At 42.7% G+C, this 20,928-nt stretch overlaps 1 protein-coding gene across 3 annotated transcripts in view; it reads left to right on the forward strand.

Annotated features, from left to right (window-relative positions):
• The window catches only part of LOC105837331 (fasciclin-1), a 412,374-nt gene that overhangs the window by 123,953 nt on the left and 267,493 nt on the right, over positions 1-20,928 (forward strand). For all 3 annotated transcript variants that reach the window (XR_004963764.1, XM_036288707.1, XM_036288708.1), the window contains exon 2: positions 14,100-14,235. Coding sequence is in view for 2 of the 3 variants with exons in the window: in XM_036288707.1 (XP_036144600.1) it covers positions 14,100-14,235 (136 nt within the window). In the remaining variant the exon portion in view is untranslated. The remainder of the gene's footprint in view (positions 1-14,099; positions 14,236-20,928) is intronic.

Here is a 20,928-nt window from a genome sequence, read left to right on the forward strand (position 1 = left end):
AATTTTAAGATAAACACAGTTAATGCATAACAAACTCATACATAAGTTTTATAAAGAAACTTATAATTTAATAAGCTCACAGCAACAAATCGTAACCAGGAAATTACTTATTGTAGTGTGATAGTATATCATGAAAATTCTTTCAACAAAATCTCGACACTACTATAATGAGGGTGAGTGAATCCTAGATGCGCACAGTAATAAACGGACAGCAGGCTGAGTGAAACGGACACAGACCAAATGCGCACAGACCAGATGCGCACGGACCAGATGCACACGGACCAGATGCGCACGGACCAAATGCGCACAGTCGCAAACCTATGTGGTGCAGAGAATGCTTTGCACACACACACACACACACACACACACACACACACACACACACACACACACACACACACACACACACACACACACACACATGGGGGGGAGGGAGTGCAAGGGGGGCTTCGCCTCCCCTCCCGCACCCGCCCCGTCGGTAGAGGTGCCCGAGAAGTCGCAACACACGTTTTCGTGTTCTTTCAATACCCGCCAGAGTGTGCTCAGATTTGGCAATTTATTCAGCGTGCTGCGTACAAAATGCCTTGAAATCGTCAATACAGGGTGTCCCTGAGCACCCACGCCAATGCTTGTAAAGAGGTAGAAGGGATCGAGACAAACATAAATACCCAATATTGTTTGGGTTTGGTTTACCAATAATCGAGATATAAATTTTTTTAATTGTGCAAATGAGAGCGCGCGGGAGGAAGAGCTCGAGCCGCTCGAGCCGTAGCACGGCCCACTGTCTCGAGTATTGGCGCCGGCGGCCGGGGGGAAGAAGGAGAGTCGCGCCGCTCTGTGCTTCGCTGCTCCCACGTCCCACCGCACCGCGTCTAGACTCGCATCAATGGCCGCTCTCGCGTCCCACCGCACCGCGCCAAGACTCGCGTCGTTACACACATTCATGACAAATGACATAATTATGAATATAGTAAATTAATTAAAATTTTTGGTACATTCACGATAGATTCTTTCTTTTTCTTAAATATCTTATTTACAGTATCATACAATTCTAACTTTGTTTCTTATCGAATTGTATCGTACTGTTAAATCTTTGATAACGAAAACATTGATAAAAAATTATCCTAAAATTCACGATTGATTCTCAAATTGAGTTTTTTTATACGTGTATTATAATATTTGCCACATCGAGTTCTCTCATCGTTATCTTTTTCTCTTACACGATGTCTTCATAGATATTTTTTCATACTGCAACAATGAAACATACTTAACTAACAGGAAATGAGAGAACGATAGAAAATGATATCATTTCTTGAAATTTTTTCTTTTTGATTCAGAGAAATGATGGATTGTGAAATATAAAACGATTAGATTCTCGTGTTTTTTTTTTTAAATAAATCACTGAAAATCTATCGTAATTAGTAAGTATTTTGGATAAGTATTTTGCGCATTTTAGTACGACACCTCTCTCTCTCTCTCTCTCTCTCTCTCTCTCTCTCTCTCTCTCTCTTTCACTCACTCTCTCCCTCTCAAGTACTCATAAATACAATAAATATTATCACTTTTAACAACATCTTCACATTGTACTATCTACTTATATTTTGTGTAATTTAAATAAAAATTTTTATTAAACACGCTCGAAGAAAAAAATTAGCGAAAATTATCACTAGAACTGCGATAAATAATCAGCGCGATATTTTCTCTCTGAGTGTTGTGTCGCGTTTAATATTAAAAGTGTTAAAGAAAAAGTAATCTCGTTAAAAAAAAAATTTTATGACACATAATGAAACTCGAATAGTATTGATTGGAACTGTTGTTAGAAATGCTGTTTATTGTGTTTAGAGATATAGTGTAAATACTTTAGAGGGAAAGATGTAACCGTGAATCGTGCTTGTAAATTATTAGCGCGGATAGCCGCGGGATTCAGGGTCCGGGCGGTGGACTTAGTGAATAAAGAGACGAGTATGACGTTCGGTTAACTATGATTTATTATAACGATAATACCCTACGTTATTACAATATATGCCCTATTCTAATATTTACAGGTTCCCTACTCCAACAACTTATAACTAATATGTACAGGTATTGCGAATGTCGTGATGTGCGAGCACGTACGGTGCTCCGATTGGTCGTGGTGACGGTCGGTGTTTTATTGGCGGTCGCGGGCGGTCTTGCAGATCGCGGCGTTCGTGGCGGAATCGTTCTGCCGTGCGGCGTCTGTGTCGGCGGCGACGGTGCCGGGATTGGCCCCTTGCGTCGGTCGCGCCGACGTCGTGCGGAGTGTCGCTATGGTTGGCCGTGTCGATCGGCCCGGCCCCGTGATTGGCTACGGCGGTGCGCGGCTGCGCGGTACTCGCGGTGCGGTAGACGGCGGAGCGCGCGTTTCGGCGGAGTCAGCTGTTGTCGACATCAGCTGTTCGCGCGGTCGGTGATCATCTCGCGAGGATGGTTTTCGCGGTGCCGGTTATCCCCTCACTCCGGGGTCTCCGGCGGTGGTGCGGGACCACTCACCTCGTGGTCGGGACGAGGATCGTGTCGGTGTGTCGCCGCTCACTCCGCGACTCGGGAGGCACTCACTTCGTGCCGGTGGGATTTTAGGTTAGGTTCGCACTCAATCCGTGCTTCGGGAGGCCAGGCTCACTTCACCTGGAGGAAACGATCAGCTCAGTCCGCTGATCGGGAAGATCTGCCTTTTCTCGATCGGTGGAGGGTTTTTATACCCTCCACAGGATGACGAGAGGGGCAGGAGAGTAAGGAGCGGGGTGCCTACGCGAGGTAGAGGGTAACGGCCTCGTATGTTTTTACCGGCTTATCCCGGTTGCGGATAACGGCTCGTTACACCTCCCCCTCGGCAGATCCCGGCGCGAGCTAATTAATATTCATTTTATTTTATTTTAAAGGTGCCATCGCGGGCGCGTCTCACAATAATCTTAAAGCCGTGAGCTTTGTGGCGGTACCGTTGCCCTGGCTTGATGCGGTCCCACGGGATGCTTCGTACTGCTTCCCCGTAGGGGGTGTAGTATCCCGCGGAGGGCCCGTCCGTAGGTGGTGTGGGCGGCGGAGTCGGCAATGGTGGCGCCGACAGTGGCGGAGCGAACGGCGGTGGCGGTGTAGGCTCTGGTAGCGGCATCGGTCTTGGCGAGGGAGGCGGCGTTGGCCAAGGCAGGAGGCGGAGGCAGTGTCAACGGCAGTGGTACCGGTGGCAGCGGTGACACGGTTCGTGGCGGGTCCGCCGGTGGCGGCGGTGCTGTTGTCGGAGTGTCCGGGCGGTCATGGTCGGAGGCCGCTGGTAGGGCGGCGAGCAGCGGCGTTAGGTCCGGCAGCGGGGCGGATGGTTCCGGTACCGCTGGTGGTGGCGGTATGACGGAGGGCTCGACGGCTGTCGTTTTGGTCGTCCCGGTGGTGTCCTCGTCGTCGTCGTCGTCCAGGTCGGACAAGGAAGATCCGAACGTCCGAACTAGGATCTCACGGCGTGTGGCGGCGGCTGTCGGAGCGTCCTGCGCGTACAGTCGGTCCTGGCGGGAGCTGGTGGTTCGCTGCCGGATCGTTGCCGGTCGTCGGGGCCCTTGCAGTGGCGGTGGAGCTGGCGATGGGGCCTCCCCGGCTGCGACTGGTGATCGTACGCCGGCCCGGTTCTCCCGACGGGGACGGTCCTTTCCTGGCGGCCGTGCGGATGCTTCGAACGGGCGGCTGCTGACGGGCATCCTCGGCGGTCCGGTGATTGCCCGGGCGAGACGTTCGCGGAGCGTGCTTCGTTGTCGCACCATCGTGGACCACTGACTGTTCTCCTCCAGTCCGTATCGCCGCGTCTTTTATACTCTCGGTTTTGTTATTGCTCGTTGTCCGGGCACTCTTTTAAATCCTTGATGTGTATATTACCGAGGAGCCTATTGTTTTGATCGCGGAGTTCGACAATGACAGGCGAGATATATTTGTGTACGGTGTACGGGCCGGAGTATCGCGGCGCTAGTTTTCCCGCGAAGTTTTCGGAGCCTTTCGATAAAGGGTGTTCTCGCCGCATGACGTGTCTGCCGATCGCGGGTTTCCATTCTCGTCTTCGCAGATCGTAGTATCGGCTCTGGCGCGCGGTTGCCTCGTCTTGGCATCGGGCGGCGATTTTGTAATCTTCCTGTAGTTTTTGAATTTGACGCAGTCGTTTGGCGGGCCTATCGGTCGGTTCGTTCGTTTCTTCTAGTCTTGCCTCGTGTTGGCTCCGTAACGTCCCTGGTGGCATTAGCTCTCGTCCATACGTCATCCAGGCGGGCGTGTATCCGGTGCTTTCGTGTACTGCTGTGTTTGCTGCGAATACTAGTTGTGGTAAGCGTTGGTCCCATCGGCGATGATTGGTTCCCGTGAATTGCGCGACCATTGTTTTCAGGGTCCGGTTGGCGCGTTCTACGGGGTTGCACTGTGGTGAATACGGTGGTGTTTTGCGGTGCTCGATTCCCGCGCCGCTTAGTAATTCTCGGAACTCGCGGCTCTCGAACTGTCGTCCGTTGTCTGTGATGATACGCTTGGGGCAGCCATGTTGCGTCAGGATCCTCTCCTCGACGATCCGTGTGATGGCGGAAGCGGTGGCTTGCCGGAGCGGCTCGGCGATTAGCCATTTTGTGAAAATGTCTTGTGCCACTAGAATCCATGTATGCCCATTGGAGGACCTCGATAGCGGGCCAATTAAGTCGACCGCGATGACAGTGCCCGGTGTATCTATTCGTGCGTGGTGCATTAACCCCGCGGTTTGTCGTTGCTGTGGCTTGTATTTTTGGCAATTCTGGCATTGGCGGACGTAGTTAGTGGCTTGTCTGAACATGCCCGGCCAGTAGTAGCGTTGCGCGAGTCTGGCGAGCGTCTTCGAAATGCCCAGGTGTCCGGCGGTGGCGGCGTCGTGGCACTCGGCCAGTACCTGGTTCCGGAGCGGTTGTGAGACGCAGAATTTCCAGGCGGAGTCGTCCGTGTCCTCCTCGGTGGAGTGTCTTTCATGGAAGTGCCGGTATAGATTGTCTCCTTCCATTCGGTAGTCCGAGTTTTTCTGTGGCTCGTCCCGTACCCTTTGTATCATGCGTTTGTACCACGCGCAGGTGTCCGCTGGTGTGAGGGCTGCGAGTTCTTGTCCCGGTGTTTCCCAACTCTCCTCCCCCTCGGCAAGAGGCTGGCGTGACAGGAGGTCCGGCACGTGGTTGAGCGCGCCTTTTCGGTATTCCACTGCGAAGTCGTGTTGCTGAAGTGCGACTGACCACCGGGCTAGGCGTCCGGTCGGGTTGTCCAGTGTCCGTAGCCAACGTAGAGAGAAGTGGTCCGTGATTACGCGGAAGCGGTAACCCTCAAGGTACGGTCGCATATTCTCAATCCCCCACACTACTGCGAGACACTCTTTTTCCGTGGCGGAGTAGTGTTTTTCTGCTGGGCGTAATGTCCGGCTGGCATATGCGACCACCCGTTCTTCTTCGTCTATTTCCTGCGTGAGTACTGCGCCGAGTCCCACGTCGCTGGCGTCTGTCTGAAGTATGAAGGTGGCCGTGAAGTCCGGGCAGTGCAAAATCGGTGCGGTTGCCAGGTGTTTCTTGATTTTTTGGAATGCGGCTTCCTGGTGTGGTCCCCACTCCCAGCGATTCCCCTTCTTGAGTAGGTTGTTCAGCGGTGCGGCGGTGGTTGCGACGGCGGGAATGAAGCGGCTGTACTACGAGGTCATTCCGAGGAAACGGCGGAGGGCGGGCAACCCCGTAGGTGGTGGAATGTCCAGGATGGCCTTCACTTTTTCGGGGTCGGTTCTTAGGCCTCTTCGGTCGACTATGTGTCCCAGGTAGCGGAGGCTGGTCCTTGCGAACTGGCATTTGTCCGGGTTGATCTTTAGGTTGGCATTTAACAGTCGTTGTAGCACCTCCCGTAGGTTCTCCAGATGTTCTTTGAAGGTTCGTCCCAGGATCACGATGTCGTCAAGATATGCGAATGCCCTTGGTTCCATGTCGGGTCCGATGATTCGGTCCAGTAGTCTTTGGAAAGTGGCGGGTGCGGCGTGTAATCCAAACGGCATTACTCTGAACTGATACTGGCCCCTCCCGGGGATGGCAAAGGCTGTCATCGGTCGGCTTCCGGTGTGGAGAGGTATTTGCCAATACCCGTTTTTGAGGTCGATCGTGGATAGGTATCTCGCCTCCCGCAGTTGGTCTAATATGTGCTGTACTGGTGGGAGTGGATATGCGTCCCTTTCGGTTACCTCGTTCACTTTCCGGAAGTCTATGCAGAATCTGTAGCGGCCGTCTTTCTTTTTGGCTAGTACGATCCCGGAGTTCCATGGGCTGCTTGTTGCCTCTATGCAGCCTTCCTGGATCATGTTGTCGATTTCTTCATCGATGATCTTCTGCATTGCCGGGTTGTAGGTGCGGTATCGTTGGCGAATCAGCTCTTGTCCTGCTTTTAGGCGGATGCGGTGTTCCGTCAATGGGGTCGTTCCTCGGCATTGTGCGAATTTCGGCAAGTATTCTTGTAACAGGTCTTGTAGCTTTCGTTGTTGGTCCTTCGAGCATTGTGATAGTCCCGTCGTCGCGGTTTCCGGTGTGTGCGGTTCTATGCTTGCTGCTTCCGGCATTGACCAATGAAAGCCTGCCTTGCGTAAGAGTATTATGCCAGCTATCACGTCCGGAGCCATCCCGGGTAGCACGTGGAACGTCTGCCGGCCTTTATACTGTCCCAGCCGGATCGGAATGTTGATTTCTTCCGTTATCTTGTTTGTTCGTCCGTCGGCCAGGAATACGGATGCGGTGATGGACCGGCTGTGTCCGTGTGGTCTGATTTTATCTGCCGTCTCTTCTGAGATGTATGATAGAACGGCTCCGCAGTCCAGGAGCGCGGTGTGGGGCTGTCCTGCCAGTCTGATCATCCCCCGCGGTCGCGGGTCGTTCGGATTGCGGCGGGGGTCTACGCTCGGAAGGTGCGGTATTAGGCGTTTTCTTCTTCCGTGGCGGTTGCCGGCCGTGGTGCCCCCTTTGCTTCCTCGGCCCTGGTAGCGTTTCCCGGCGTCCCATGGCAGTTCCTTGTCAGAACGCCTTCTTTCCCGCACTGGGAGCAGAAAAGTTTTGGTGGTCTCTTGCAGAAACGGCGTGTGTGGCCGCGCTGGCCGCAGCCCCAGCAGCAATCTTGCGGACTGTACCCTGGCGATATGGCGGCGGTGGGGTTGGCGGTGGCTTTTGGCTTCTCCTTCCCTGGTCGGGCTGGCGGTTGATAGATTGCCTCATATCGGCGGGCACGCTCGTAGTCGTCAGCGAGTTGTAATAGCCCTGGGAGGTCGGTGAAGTCGGCTCTCCGGATGTATAGGTGATATTCCGGTCGTAGATTCTGGTAAGTCCGCTCGAGCCGGTCCTCCGGGAGCATACGTCCGTGCCGGCGCATCAGCGTTTGTAGCGCGGTGACGTATTCCAGTGCTGTCTCGCTCGGGCCCTGGGTGCGGCGGGCGATGTCTGCTTCGAGCTCGAATCGTGTTCTGGAGGGTACAAAGTATCGTCGGAAGTCTTCCTCGAATTCGGCCCATCCTTGCCACTCGTCTCGGTTATTGCGGTACCATAAAAGCGCTTGGTCCTTGAACAGCAGTGGGAGGCATCGTTGTAGCTGCGCGTGTGTCAGTGCGTAACTCAGGCGGAGGTCTTCGAGTCTCTCCAGGAAGGCGAGTCCGTCCTTCCCGTCGAATTGACACCCCCATTTGCGGACGGTGTCCAAGAGAGTGGTGGTGTCTGACAGTGTCCGGCTGCGCCGGGGTGTCCGTAGCGTCTGGGTTCCTTCGCGGACGGTTCCGCGGTCTTCCTCATCGCTACTCGTGTTGCTCTCGGCTTCCCCGGATGTCGCTTCGTTGGTTTGCACGAAGTCGATCAGGCGTGCCCGCATTTCGTCGCGGGTGCCCTCGGCGTTTAGTCCGCGGCGTTTTAATTCGCGAATTAACATGCTTTTCCTCAGGTGGTGAATCCACCCGGTCGGTTTCATTCTCGCGGAATACTCGTTTCTTTATTCGAGTCCCTGTTCGGGCGCCATTTGTAACCGTGAATCGTGCTTGTAAATTATTAGCGCGGATAGCCGCGGGATTCAGGGTCCGGGCGGTGGACTTAGTGAATAAAGAGACGAGTATGACGTTCGGTTAACTATGATTTATTATAACGATAATACCCTACGTTATTACAATATATGCCCTATTCTAATATTTACAGGTTCCCTACTCCAACAACTTATAACTAATATGTACAGGTATTGCGAATGTCGTGATGTGCGAGCACGTACGGTGCTCCGATTGGTCGTGGTGACGGTCGGTGTTTTATTGGCGGTCGCGGGCGGTCTTGCAGATTGCGGCGTTCGTGGCGAAATCGTTCTGCCGTGCGGCGTCTGTGTCGGCGGCGACGGTGCCGGGATTGGCCCCTTGCGTCGGTCGCGCCGGCGTCGTGCGGAGTGTCGCTATGGTTGGCCGTGTCGATCGGCCCGGCCCCGTGATTGGCTACGGCGGTGCGCGGCTGCGCGGTACTCGCGGTGCGGTAGACGGCGGAGCGCGCGTTTCGGCGGAGTCAGCTGTTGTCGACATCAGCTGTTCGCGCGGTCGGTGATCATCTCGCGAGGATGGTCTTCGCGGTGCCGGTTATCCCCTCACTCCGGGGTCCCCGGCGGTGGTGCGGGACCACTCACCTCGTGGTCGGGACGAGGATCGTGTCGGTGTGTCGCCGCTCACTCCGCGACTCGGGAGGCACTCACTTCGTGCCGGTGGGATTTTAGGTTAGGTTCGCACTCAATCCGTGCTCCGGGAGGCCAGGCTCACTTCACCTGGAGGAAACGATCAGCTCAGTCCGCTGATCGGGAAGATCTGCCTTTTCTCGATCGGTGGAGGGTTTTTATACCCTCCACAGGATGACGAGAGGGGCAGGAGAGTAAGGAGCGGGGTGCCTACGCGAGGTAGAGGGTAACGGCCTCGTATGTTTTTACCGGCTTATCCCGGTTGCGGATAACGGCTCGTTACAAAGATATTCTGCTAAATTCGCGACATACATCTTTTTATCTTTGTTTATTTTTTACAATAAACAGCATTTCTAACAACAGTTCCAATCAATACTATTCGAGTTTCATTATGTGTCATAAAATTTTTTTTTAACGAGATTACTTTTTCTTTAACACTTTTAATATTAAACGCGACACAACACTCAGAGAGAAAATATCGCGCTGATTATTTATCGCAGTTCTAGTGATAATTTTCGCTAATTTTTTTCTTCGAGCGTGTTTAATAAAAATTTTTATTTAAATTACACAAAATATAAGTAGATAGTACAATGTGAAGATGTTGTTAAAAGTGATAATATTTATTGTATTTATGAGTACTTGAGAGGGAGAGAGTGAGTGAGAGAGAGAGAGAGAGAGAGAGAGAGAGAGAGAGAGAGAGAGAGAGAGAGAGAGAGAGAGAGAGAGGTGTCGTACTAAAATGCGCGAAATACTTATCCAAAATACTTACTAATTACGATAGATTTTCAGTGATTTATTTAAAAAAAAAACACGAGAATCTAATCATTTTATATTTCACAATCCATCATTTCTCTGAATCAAAAAGAAAAAATTTCAAGAAATGATATCATTTTCTATCGTTCTCTCATTTCCTGTTAGTTAAGTATGTTTCATTGTTGCAGTATGAAAAAATATCTATGAAGACATCGTGTAAGAGAAAAAGATAACGATGAGAGAACTCGATGTGGCAAATATTATAATACACGTATAAAAAAACTCAATTTAAGAATCAATCGTGAATTTTAGGATAATTTTTTATCAATGTTTTTGTTATCAAAGATTTAACAGTACGATACAATTCGATAAGAAACAAAGTTAGAATTGTATGATACTGTAAATAAGATATTTAAGAAAAAGAAAGAATCTATCGTGAATGTACCAAAAATTTTAATTAATTTACTATATTCATAATTATGTCATTTGTCATGAATGTGTGTAACGACGCGAGTCTTGGCGCGGTGCGGTGGGACGCGAGAGCGGCCATTGATGCGAGTCTAGACGCGGTGCGGTGGGACGTGGGAGCAGCGAAGCACAGAGCGGCGCGACTCTCCCTCTTCCCCCCGGCCGCCGGCGCCAATACTCGAGACAGTGGGCCGTGCTACGGCTCAAGCGGCTCGAGCTCTTCCTTCCGCGCGCTCTCATTCGCACAATTAAAAAAATTTATATCTCGATTATTGGTAAACCAAACCCAAACAATATTGGGTATTTATGTTTGTCTCGATCCCTTCTACCTCTTTACAAGCATTGGCGTGGGTGCTCAGGGACACCCTGTATAATCCTTATGGGAGCGTCCCAGATGCGCACAGTAATAAACGGACACAGCAGGCTGAACGAAACGGACACAGACCAAATGCGCACAGACCAAACGGACACATAACCAACAAACTTACCACATAGGTTGCGACTTCTCGGGCACCTCTACCGACAGGGTGGGTGCGGGAGGGGAGGCGAAGCCTCCCTTGCACTCTTTCCCCCCATGTGTGTGTGTGTGTGTGTGTGTGTGTGTGTGTGTGTGTGTGTGTGTGTGTGTGTGTGCGCATAGCATTCTCTGCACCACATGGGTTTGCGACTGTGCGCATTTGTCCGTTTTACTCAGCCTGCTGTGTCCGTTTATTACTGTGCGCATCTGAGACTCACTCATTTCGGGTACATGTTTTATCTATTGTAGTATTTGCATCCATATTGCAAAAATATTTCACCGTGCACTACACACACCGCAACTATCCAAACCACAGTTATACCCTATTTATCACATTGCTTAACTTCTACAATCGAAAAAACAGTTACCCATCCAAGTGTAAGTCGCTGTTGGCGTTGCTTGACTTCAAAGATTGTACGCAACCTAACATTTCGTAATAATCCTTAAACTTAATGTTTATAAATACATATTTGTCATAAATCAGTTTAATAGATGTTAGAAAGGTAAAACATGTATAGTTAAATAGTACTTTAATAAATAAATATAAATACAATTTTTTACTGATTTTTACATATGCGAAATAACATGTAAAATAACTAATTAAAATATATGTTTTTGATCTGTTCTTCTGGTAAAATTAAATTTTACATTATAATATATCGCAATGCAATATGTCAACAAGATTTCTATAATATTACATTTCCGTTGTAATATTACTACAATATTATATTACTGTGATACTATAGCAATATTATATGTTGTGCGGGTTTTAATTCACTGAGCATATAACGGAGGGATAACATTAGGTGAAATTGATACATATGTAATAATTTTATATAAAAATAGTGATACTAAAAGTCAGTAAAATAACACTAACAAGGGAACACCTCGCAAACCCGAAAATTCTGATTTTAATGAAACTTGGCATAAATGTAAAATGGGTAAATACATGAATTTAGAAATTATAAGTTGATCCTGATAAACGGTTTAAAGGGTTGAAACCACCTTTCAAAAATTTTTGCCTTTTCTCGATATACCTCGTAAACTAAACGAAATATTAAAAAATATTTTATATAAAAGTTTTACAGTATAAATATTTTTATTTAGCTATGCTATTTATTCAAAAAAAATTCTTTTTTTAAACAAGTTTTTTCTTTGAAAAAAAATTTTTTTGAAAAAATAAATAGATAATTTAAATAGAGGTATTTATGCCGTAAAACTTTTGTATGAAACATTTATTTATATTTTGTTTAGTTTACGAGATATATCGAGAAAACGCAAAAATGTCTTAACTTTGAAGCGTGCTTTCACCCCTTCAAGCCGTTTTTTAATCAAAATAAAACATTTTTAAATTAATGTATTTACTCCCTCTACATTTATGCTAAGTTTTATTAAAATCAGAAAATTTTCTGTTTAAGCTTATAAACGGTTTAAAGGAGTGAAACTCCCTTCAAAGGTTGATATATTTTTACCTTTTCTTGATATATCTCGTAAACTAAACAAAATATAAAGAAATTTTTTATACAAAAGTTTTACAGCATAAATACTTTTATTTAACTACGTTTATCTTTCAAAAAAAAAATTTTTTTAATTAAAATAAATTTTCAATAAAATTGACTTTTATGTGTATAGCATTTACAAAGTAATTATACTATTTGTTCGAGACTAGAACAATATTATTAGAATTTCAGCATTTTTTTTGCTTTGTTTTATCCGCAAGTAGTGAAAGCTGCTGACAGCCATCGCGCTCGTTGTAGTTCGTCCATTCGATGCACTTAGTCGCACAGCGCTGTCCCTAGCTCATCACGCGCGCTTCTTTCGTTTTCTCGCATCGTGGTAACTATGCAAAACATGCCCAAAAAAGGGCATGTCAAATCGATGCCCAAATAAGACTCGAAATCAGTTTCCTTGCCGCCCCTCTTTCTCCTCTGCGATCGCGATTGTCATAAGACAAAAAAAAATCAGTCTCTCACAGCGCAGCACCGACAGTAGATTGTCTCGCAGAAATTACGTATCAAAGTTTGATATCTTTATTAATGATGTTACGCGTCATTTTCACATCAGTATCAAGTCTGACGTATGCTTGATCAGTACACCAGTGTCACATCTAACGTGTGCTTCATTTTTCTATTAGATTGTTCTTAATTAAGCGAAGCATAATGTTACACATAAATGTTGCAAATGTTCTTAATATGTTAATTATTTTATTTCAAATTACACATATTCCACCAACGCCTATAAATGAAAGAGAAATACAATTACGTGATGTGATAAAAGATATTATAACAAATGCAGTGAATGACTTACTATTTGATGAACTGTGTGAAAGCAACGTGACTATAATATTGCGGTTAGATGAAAACTAATACATACATGGATGCAGATATAAATGTATAGGGTTATAACATAGATAATATATAACATACATAATATACACATAGATGATATAAATAAAATGTAGTATAAGATAGTATAATTACTTCATAAATGCTATATACATAAAAATCAATTTTATTAAAAATTTATTTTAATTAAAAACAAATTTTTTTTGAAAAATAAACAGCGTAGTTAAATAAAAATATTTATGCAGTAAAACTTTTGTATAAAACATTTTTTTATATTTTGTATAGTTTACGAGATATATCGAGAAAAGATAAAAATATCTCAACCTTTGAAGGATAGTTTCACTCCTTCAAACAATTTATAAGCCCAAACGGAAAATTTTCTGATTTTAATGAAACTTGGCATAAATGTAGAGAGAGTAAATACATTAATTTAGAAATGTTTTATTTTGGTTCAAAACTGGCTTGAAGGGGTGAATGCACGTTTTAAAGTTGAAACATTTTTGCGTTTTCTCGATATATCTCGTAAACTAAACAAAATATAAAAAAATGTTTCATACGAAAGTTTTACAGCACGAATACCTCTATTTAAATATTCTACTTATTTTTTTGGAAAAAAAAAATTTTTTTTTTTTAAAAATTTGTTTTTGAAAAAAAATAAAAAAAATAAATAGCATTGTTAAATAGAGGTATTTATACTGTAAAACTTTTGTATAAAACATTTTTTAATATTTTGTTTATTTTACGAGATATATCGAGAAAAGGCAAAAACTCTAAATTTTTGAAGGGTGGTTTCAACCCTTTAAACCATTTATAAACACCAAATTATAAATTCTAAATTCATGTATTTACCCTCTCTACATTTATGCCAAGTTTCATTAAAATCAGAATTTTCGGGTTTGCGAGGTTCCCTTGTAAGATGTGCTGTGAAAGAATGCAGAAGTATTTACTTAAAAGAATGTGATAAACATTTCTTTTTGTAAATTTTATGTATTGAATTCTAGATTTTATTAATATCTTATACACACATATCCCACACAGCAAAATATATGTGTGGGATCTCCTCAAGATATCTTGTCAGAATATTGCAATATCTCAAAGATATTTGATGAACGTCTGAATAGTCGTTGAATATTACTGGGATGTACGCACTTAAGAAAATGTGGAAATATTGTGAAGTGTAGTAAAATACAATTTTATCTTATTTTTGAGATATTTGTGATTATTGTCAATATATCTGATAATTAGTGATCAATTAGCAAAAAGACAACCAGATCAAACAGGCTGTAAAGCCATATTTTGTCTTTTTGTTGCAGTTTTACAACCTTTTGAAAACTAACGAGATGGCATATCTTATGCTTACATGCAGACCCTTAACTGTGTTTGCACCTATTAATCAAGCGTTTGAGAAGTATAATGGAAGCTTGGAGAACTTGGCTTTGTATCACATGAGTGAGTAGAAACTTTGCATTTATTTATGTCACATTTGATAATTTAAAATATACAGACATGAACTATTTGTTAGCAACTTAGAAGAAAATTTAATCCTTTACTGATATTCTAGACTTACCAGTGATTCTAGTTAGTCTAATTTTTCTCTAAGATCAGCCTTTTGTTCAGCTGTTTTTTACTTTTTCAAAATTATATATTTAAATTTTTTTTAATACAAAAAGATTCTTTATATTTATATATTATACATTCTAAAGAACACTGATCATATTCAAGACAAAATAATTGTATACGATCAAAATATTCTACACAAATATATTGTATACAAAAAAATTGTACGTGGTAAAACTGTGCACAAGAATTATTGTTGAATTAAAAATTACACACGAATGTATTGTACGGTGAAAAATTGTGGACAGTTGAGAAAGGGGAAGTGAGAGTTGAGGAGTTTAGAGAAGGTGTGGAGGGAACGGTGAAGGGAGAGAAGAAGGAGAAAAATTGACCACAAGGATTTAAGTGAGAGCGGAAGAAGAGAATGGTAGAAGAGAGAGAGAGAGAGAGATGAAGAGAAAGCTGAAAGTGAACGCGAAAAAGCTAGAGAGAGAAAGAGAAAAGGAAGAGGAGAGATGGACGGAGAGAGAGGGGGTGACGGCAGCCGGAGGAGAGAGTAAGGTGGAGGTGAGGAGGAGTATCGAGAAGGCAAAGGTAGAGAAGGAAATGACGAGGAAGAGGAGAGAGGATAAAGCATTGGAGAAATCGGGGGATACATTTGAAGAGAGAGAGAGAGAGAGAGAGAGAGAGAGAGAGAGAGAGAGAGAGAGAGAGAGAGAGAGAGAGAGAGAAGAGGAGAATAGGTGAGAGAACAGAAGAAGGAAAACAGTAGGCAAGAAAGAGAATGGGAGACAGGAAGAACGAGAAAGAAGAAATATGGGAACGCAGTGGATACGAGGACGGACTGGAGAAAAAAACTGAAAGCGAGAGGGGCTCAAGAGGGGTGAAAGAGGAGGAGAGTGCACAGTTCCGGTACAGGAGGATGGGTGAGAAGATGGAGGAGAGGTGGCTGGAAGAGAAGAGGACGGATAGAGAGAAGTTGAAACGGGAGGAGAGACAGAAAAAGTGGTTCGAGGAAGTGATTAAGAAAGAAGGAAGAAGAAGAGGCACCAGGATATAAGATCTCGGAAACACCGAGGCAGATCATTTATCTGCCGATCACCGCACGGAGCATTTCGGATTTGATGATACGTGTCGTCGATCAGCACGGACGATTGCTTAATTTTCGAGGAGAAGAAATCACCGTCAGATTGCACGTACGACGACTACGACGATAACGCTTGTGTAGACGCAGCGTGAGATGCTCGTATTGAACGGGCACGTAAAAGATAACACATTGTTTACAAAACCGACATTTAGTAGTAAATTTCAATCATCAAGAAAAGAAGTTTGCACTGAGAAAAAGAAACTTACCGCGTCAAACGTTGCATTTCTTCAATCTTTGGGATTCGCAGTACGACAATGACGGACATTTTAAACATTGAGAATGAACCGATCTTCGATGATCGCATCATCAAGATCGAGACTCACACATACAATCCGTTTGCCAATACAACGTTTGATCACAGTGATGAGATAAGAATACCTATACAACATCAGGATTTATACACGTTACCGTCTGAAAGTTTTCTATACATCGAGGGAAAAGTTACGATAAAAAAAACAGTTACGGGATCTAGTGTGACATTGGGGAATAATTGCATCGCGTTTATGTTTGATGAGATTCGATATGAACTTGACGGTGTAGAGATTGATCGTAACAGAAACGTTGGAATAACCAGCACGCTCAAGAATTATATGACCATGTCAACTAACAGAACCAAAATTGCGAATAACGCTGGTTGGGATCCGTGGTATCATGTAAATGGATACTTTAATTTTTGTGTGTCACTTAACATGCTACTGGGATTTTGCGAAGATTACAAACGCGTGGTGATTAACGCTCGTCATGAGTTGATCTTGATACGCGCACGCAACGATAATAATTGTCTAGTCGGCGATCCAGCGCAGGAACCAGAAATTGAATTATTCAAAGTACAATGGCGAATGCCGCATGTGCTGTTGAATGAGAGAAATAAACTGTCGATGTCGCGTGCTCTGGAAAGCGGGCGATATCTCAGCATGGCTTTTCACTCATGGGATCTGTATGAATTTCCATTATTGCAACGCACAACCAAACATACATGGGCTATCAAGACCGCTACTCAGCTCGAGAAGCCGCGTTACGTCGTCTTCGCTCTGCAGGCTGGTCGGAAGAACGTTATGCTTGAGGACGCGAGTCGATTCAATGATTGCAAACTGACAAATGTAAAACTGTATCTGAACTCGGAATGTTATCCGTATGACGATATGAATCTGGATTTCGATAAAAACAGATGGGCAATTCTGTATGATATGTATACACGTTTCTGTAAAGACTATTATGGGTATGATAATCTTGAGCCGAATCTATCTGTCGCGAATTTTCGACAAAAAAGTCCGTTTGTGATTATCGATTGCTCTCGACAAAACGAATCGATTAAGAGTGCAACTGTAGATGTGCGTATAGAATTTGACTGTAAAGAGAACGTACCCGCAAGCACCACCGCGTACTGTCTCATCATACACGATCGCATAGTTCAGTACAATCCGTTGACCAACGTTATGCGCAAAATTACCTAAGATGACGACGACGATACCACCACACTTTTCTCCGGAAAAATACATTTGAGACGATATAAGAATGTATAGCGCATTGATGTGGATCAGTCTTCTCAACGATAACAGTCATGTCTGTACCAACGTTTGTGGATCTGCAAGGCTTCATCGTCAGGGGAAGCTTTGTCGTGAAGGAATTTGCCTCTCTCAAAAATGGCGTCGAACTCTCACATTACATTTTTCAACATCCCATGCCGTGGCATCAACTTAGCAACGCTGACAAGCGCTTGGCATCATGGTTGCTTACGCATCATCATGGAATATCATGGGAGGGTGGAATGATTCCATACAGAATGGCTAAAAACTTGATTACAGCAGCGCTGATGAGGAATGAAACAACACCCGTCATATACGTTAAGGGATGTGAGAAACGAGAATGGTTGTTGGACTTGCTTCTGGACGAGGACGCTAATGTCGAAAATATCGAGGTGCATTACGAAGATATAAAACCTCTAAATAAAATGGATGTTACGCATACTTTACGTTGTCGGAATCATGTGAACAATTGCGCTTTACAAAATGTATTTAAATTGTATAATTGGTGGTCTAATAATAAAAAATAAAAAAAAATATATATACAATCTTTTACTTTACTTTATTTTTTCCCATCATATTTCCCTTTCTTTTTTTCTTCGTTTAACCCTTTGCGGCACGGTGGTCGATATATCGACCACCTATCTTGAAGTCATTTCTTTAATTTTTCGGACACCAAATACTGTATTTTATTACTTTTTCTTGTAATTTTACTTTAGTAAGAGTCTTAGTAATATTTGGTAAGGTATAATTTTCCTTTATTATTAGTTAATTTTGTTATATAAATAAATAAAGTGAAAAAAAGTGTGTGTTTTTTACAAAAAATGTATGTCAGAAAGAAGGAAGAATCGTGAAGCTGTGAAAATCAGTATACAGAGGTTTTTTGAGTCGCTGATTACGAATCTGCTATTAGATTTCAACGATTCTTTTTCAAAATGGCGATCCAATATGGCGATTTACGATTTTGAGTGTTTTTTATCGGTTTTTTATAAAAATTGGTATACAGGGATTTTTCAGAACGCTGATTACGAATCCACCATCAGATTTCAACGATTTTTTTTAATGGCAAATCCAATATGGCGATTTATGATTTTGAGTATTTTTTATCGGTTTTTTTATGGAAATTAGTATACAGGGATTTTTTAAAATGTTAATTACGAATAGAAAAATTGATTTGCTGTGCTAACTGTAATAAAAAAAGTAAATTGTGAAAAAAATAAAAAAGTAAAAAAAATTGTAAAATACAAAAATACAAAAAAAAGAAAATGGAGACAATGACTGCCACGTTCGTGTCTCTGAAGTAAACTAAGTGCAGTTTCTTTTATGAAAAAATTTTATGTTCTATGTACCACTGTCGAAAAAATGAAAAAATATATAATCTCAAAAAAACATTTTTTATCACCCATTATTTGAAATTTTCCATATTTAAATTTCAAAAATCTGATGCCCTACACATAATCAACCTAGAAAAGCTAGTTCTGTACATCTGTTCTTGTAAAAAAAAGTAAGAAAGTCCGAAATTCTTCAAAATTCCGATCCTAAAAAATTCAATATATCAATTTCCATAAAAAACCTATAAAAATACTCAAAATCGTAAATCGCCATTTTGAAGAAAAATCGTCGAAATCTGATGGTGGATTCGTAATCAGCGTTCTGAAAAATCCCTGTATACCAATTTTTATAAAAAACCAATAAAAAATACTCGAAATCGTAAGCTGCCATATTGGATCCGTTATTTTGAAAAGTAATCGTTGAAATCTGATGGCAGATTCGTAATCAGCGACCCTAAAAACCTTTCTACACCAATTTTCATAAAAATCCGATTAATAGAAAAATGTGTGCTGCAAAGAGTTAATAAAAACTACATTTAACAAATTAAATTAATTTTATATATTAGGATAATTGGTAAGAGATAGGAATAATTCTTAAATAATTTTTAACATTTATACAAAAACATATTTATTAATTATGTAAAGCATCATATACAATATTGTCGGATGCATAAATCACTAGTTCGCATTCTATGATACAAGTTTTATCGTAATTTTCATTCAACATTTTTATAGCATCATACTTATTAGTAACATAATTTTGACGCAAAATAGTAATAAACTTCTTATATTTATTGCTTACACTATAAGTATTTTGATATAATTGATTATATACAGATTCAGCGCAGTGTTCAAGATTAAGTAAAAATAATATTGTTAATGGTTTCATATATATACAGATATTACACAGTGTTAATTTTACGATACTTTTATCGTGTACGTTTACAATTTCCATTACTAAATCACAAATAAAAAGTCTCGAAGATGGTATACCCACATAGAAATTGGCATCCAGTGGATGTCCAATGGACGTCCATTAAACCTCCATAGATCCATGGGACGTCTACGTCCATGGTGGAAGTCAGATGGACGTCCATTAGAGGTCTAGTAAACTTCCTTAGCTCCACTGGAGGTTTACCTCAATGGCGGAAGTTAGACAGACGCCCATTAAAGATCCGGTAAACGTGCATGGCTCCATTGGAAGTTTACCTCCATGGTGGAAGTTAGATAGACATCCATTAGGGATCCATTAAACATCCATAGCTCCATTGGATGTTTTCTTCCATAGTGGAAGTTAGATGGACGTCTATTAGGGATCCATTAAACTTCCATAGCTCTATGGAATATTTACTTCCATGATGGAAGTTAGATAGACGTTCATTAGGTATCTATTAAACTTCCATAGCTGTATGGAACATTTATTTTTATGGTAGAAGTTAAAATGTTTTGCAAAATTTAATTGCTTTTATAAAAAATAATATAGTTGCGTCAGTGTATAACATATAAGTATATGTAGACAATAACAAGTACCCATATCGATGAGTCAAATTGGCGTAGCAGGTAGAGTACAAGGTTCGTCATCCTAAGGTCCCGGGTTCAAACCTAGCAGCGGCAAGTAAGAATAAAATAAAAAATTACATAATTTAAATTTAATTAATTAATAAAAATTTATTCTAAATGTAGTATGTGCTATTAATAAAAATAATTTAAAAGAAATAAAATTTTTATTTTAAATTTTTATTTTGTCAATCATCTATTGAGGCTCCATGAAGCTTCTACTAATGATCCACGAAATGTCCGTCAGTCATCCATCGAGGCTCCGTGAAGCTTCTATTAATGATCCACACAACGTCTAATAGACCTCTTTGACGACCTCTAATGAAGGTCTAATGGACGTCCACAATGCGGAACTGTGGAGTTCTAATGGCTCTATATTGGACGTCTAATGGACGTCCACTGGAAGTTTATACTTCCATGGCAGACGTCCATTAGACGTCTACTGGAGGTTTTATTTCTATGTGGGTAGTTGCTCGTACGAGTTCCTCAATATCCACACGTCTCTCGATAAATTTTTGCCATGTTATATATGGCAAAATTAGCTGATTTCCCTTGTTGTCGCCAAGAATCATCTCCACAAAAGGCTCAGACCCTACGCTGATTCCCATTTCCAAGTACTTGTAGGATGTAGCCGTAAGGGGAAATCTCCTTCTCAGGATGCGAGGTGTATGGCGCGGTTGCGATATTGTTCTATAAAGAAAAAAAAAAAAATGCGAGTTAGAAATAAAATCTAAATAAATATGTAATAAATATGTAATAAATATGTAATAAAATTTGATTTAATTAAGAAATACTTACGGTTTATCACGAGCTTCGTTTTTCTGGATTGGAACGTAGTAGTTCATCTTCGAGAAATAAGTTTTTCCAATTGACTCCAGCAGCCAACGTTATTCTTTGTTGTCCGTTCGGTAATGAGCGACTGTAGTGAGGATATTCGTAATGAGCGACTGATGTATGGCGATGTTCTTCTTATATGATGCACCCCTCCACCATATCTTAATAGTAATATGCATAATCACATTGGTCA

This window comes from Monomorium pharaonis, chromosome 6 (genome assembly GCF_013373865.1).
Source record: "Monomorium pharaonis isolate MP-MQ-018 chromosome 6, ASM1337386v2, whole genome shotgun sequence".
Taxonomy (NCBI): Eukaryota; Metazoa; Arthropoda; class Insecta; order Hymenoptera; family Formicidae; genus Monomorium; species Monomorium pharaonis.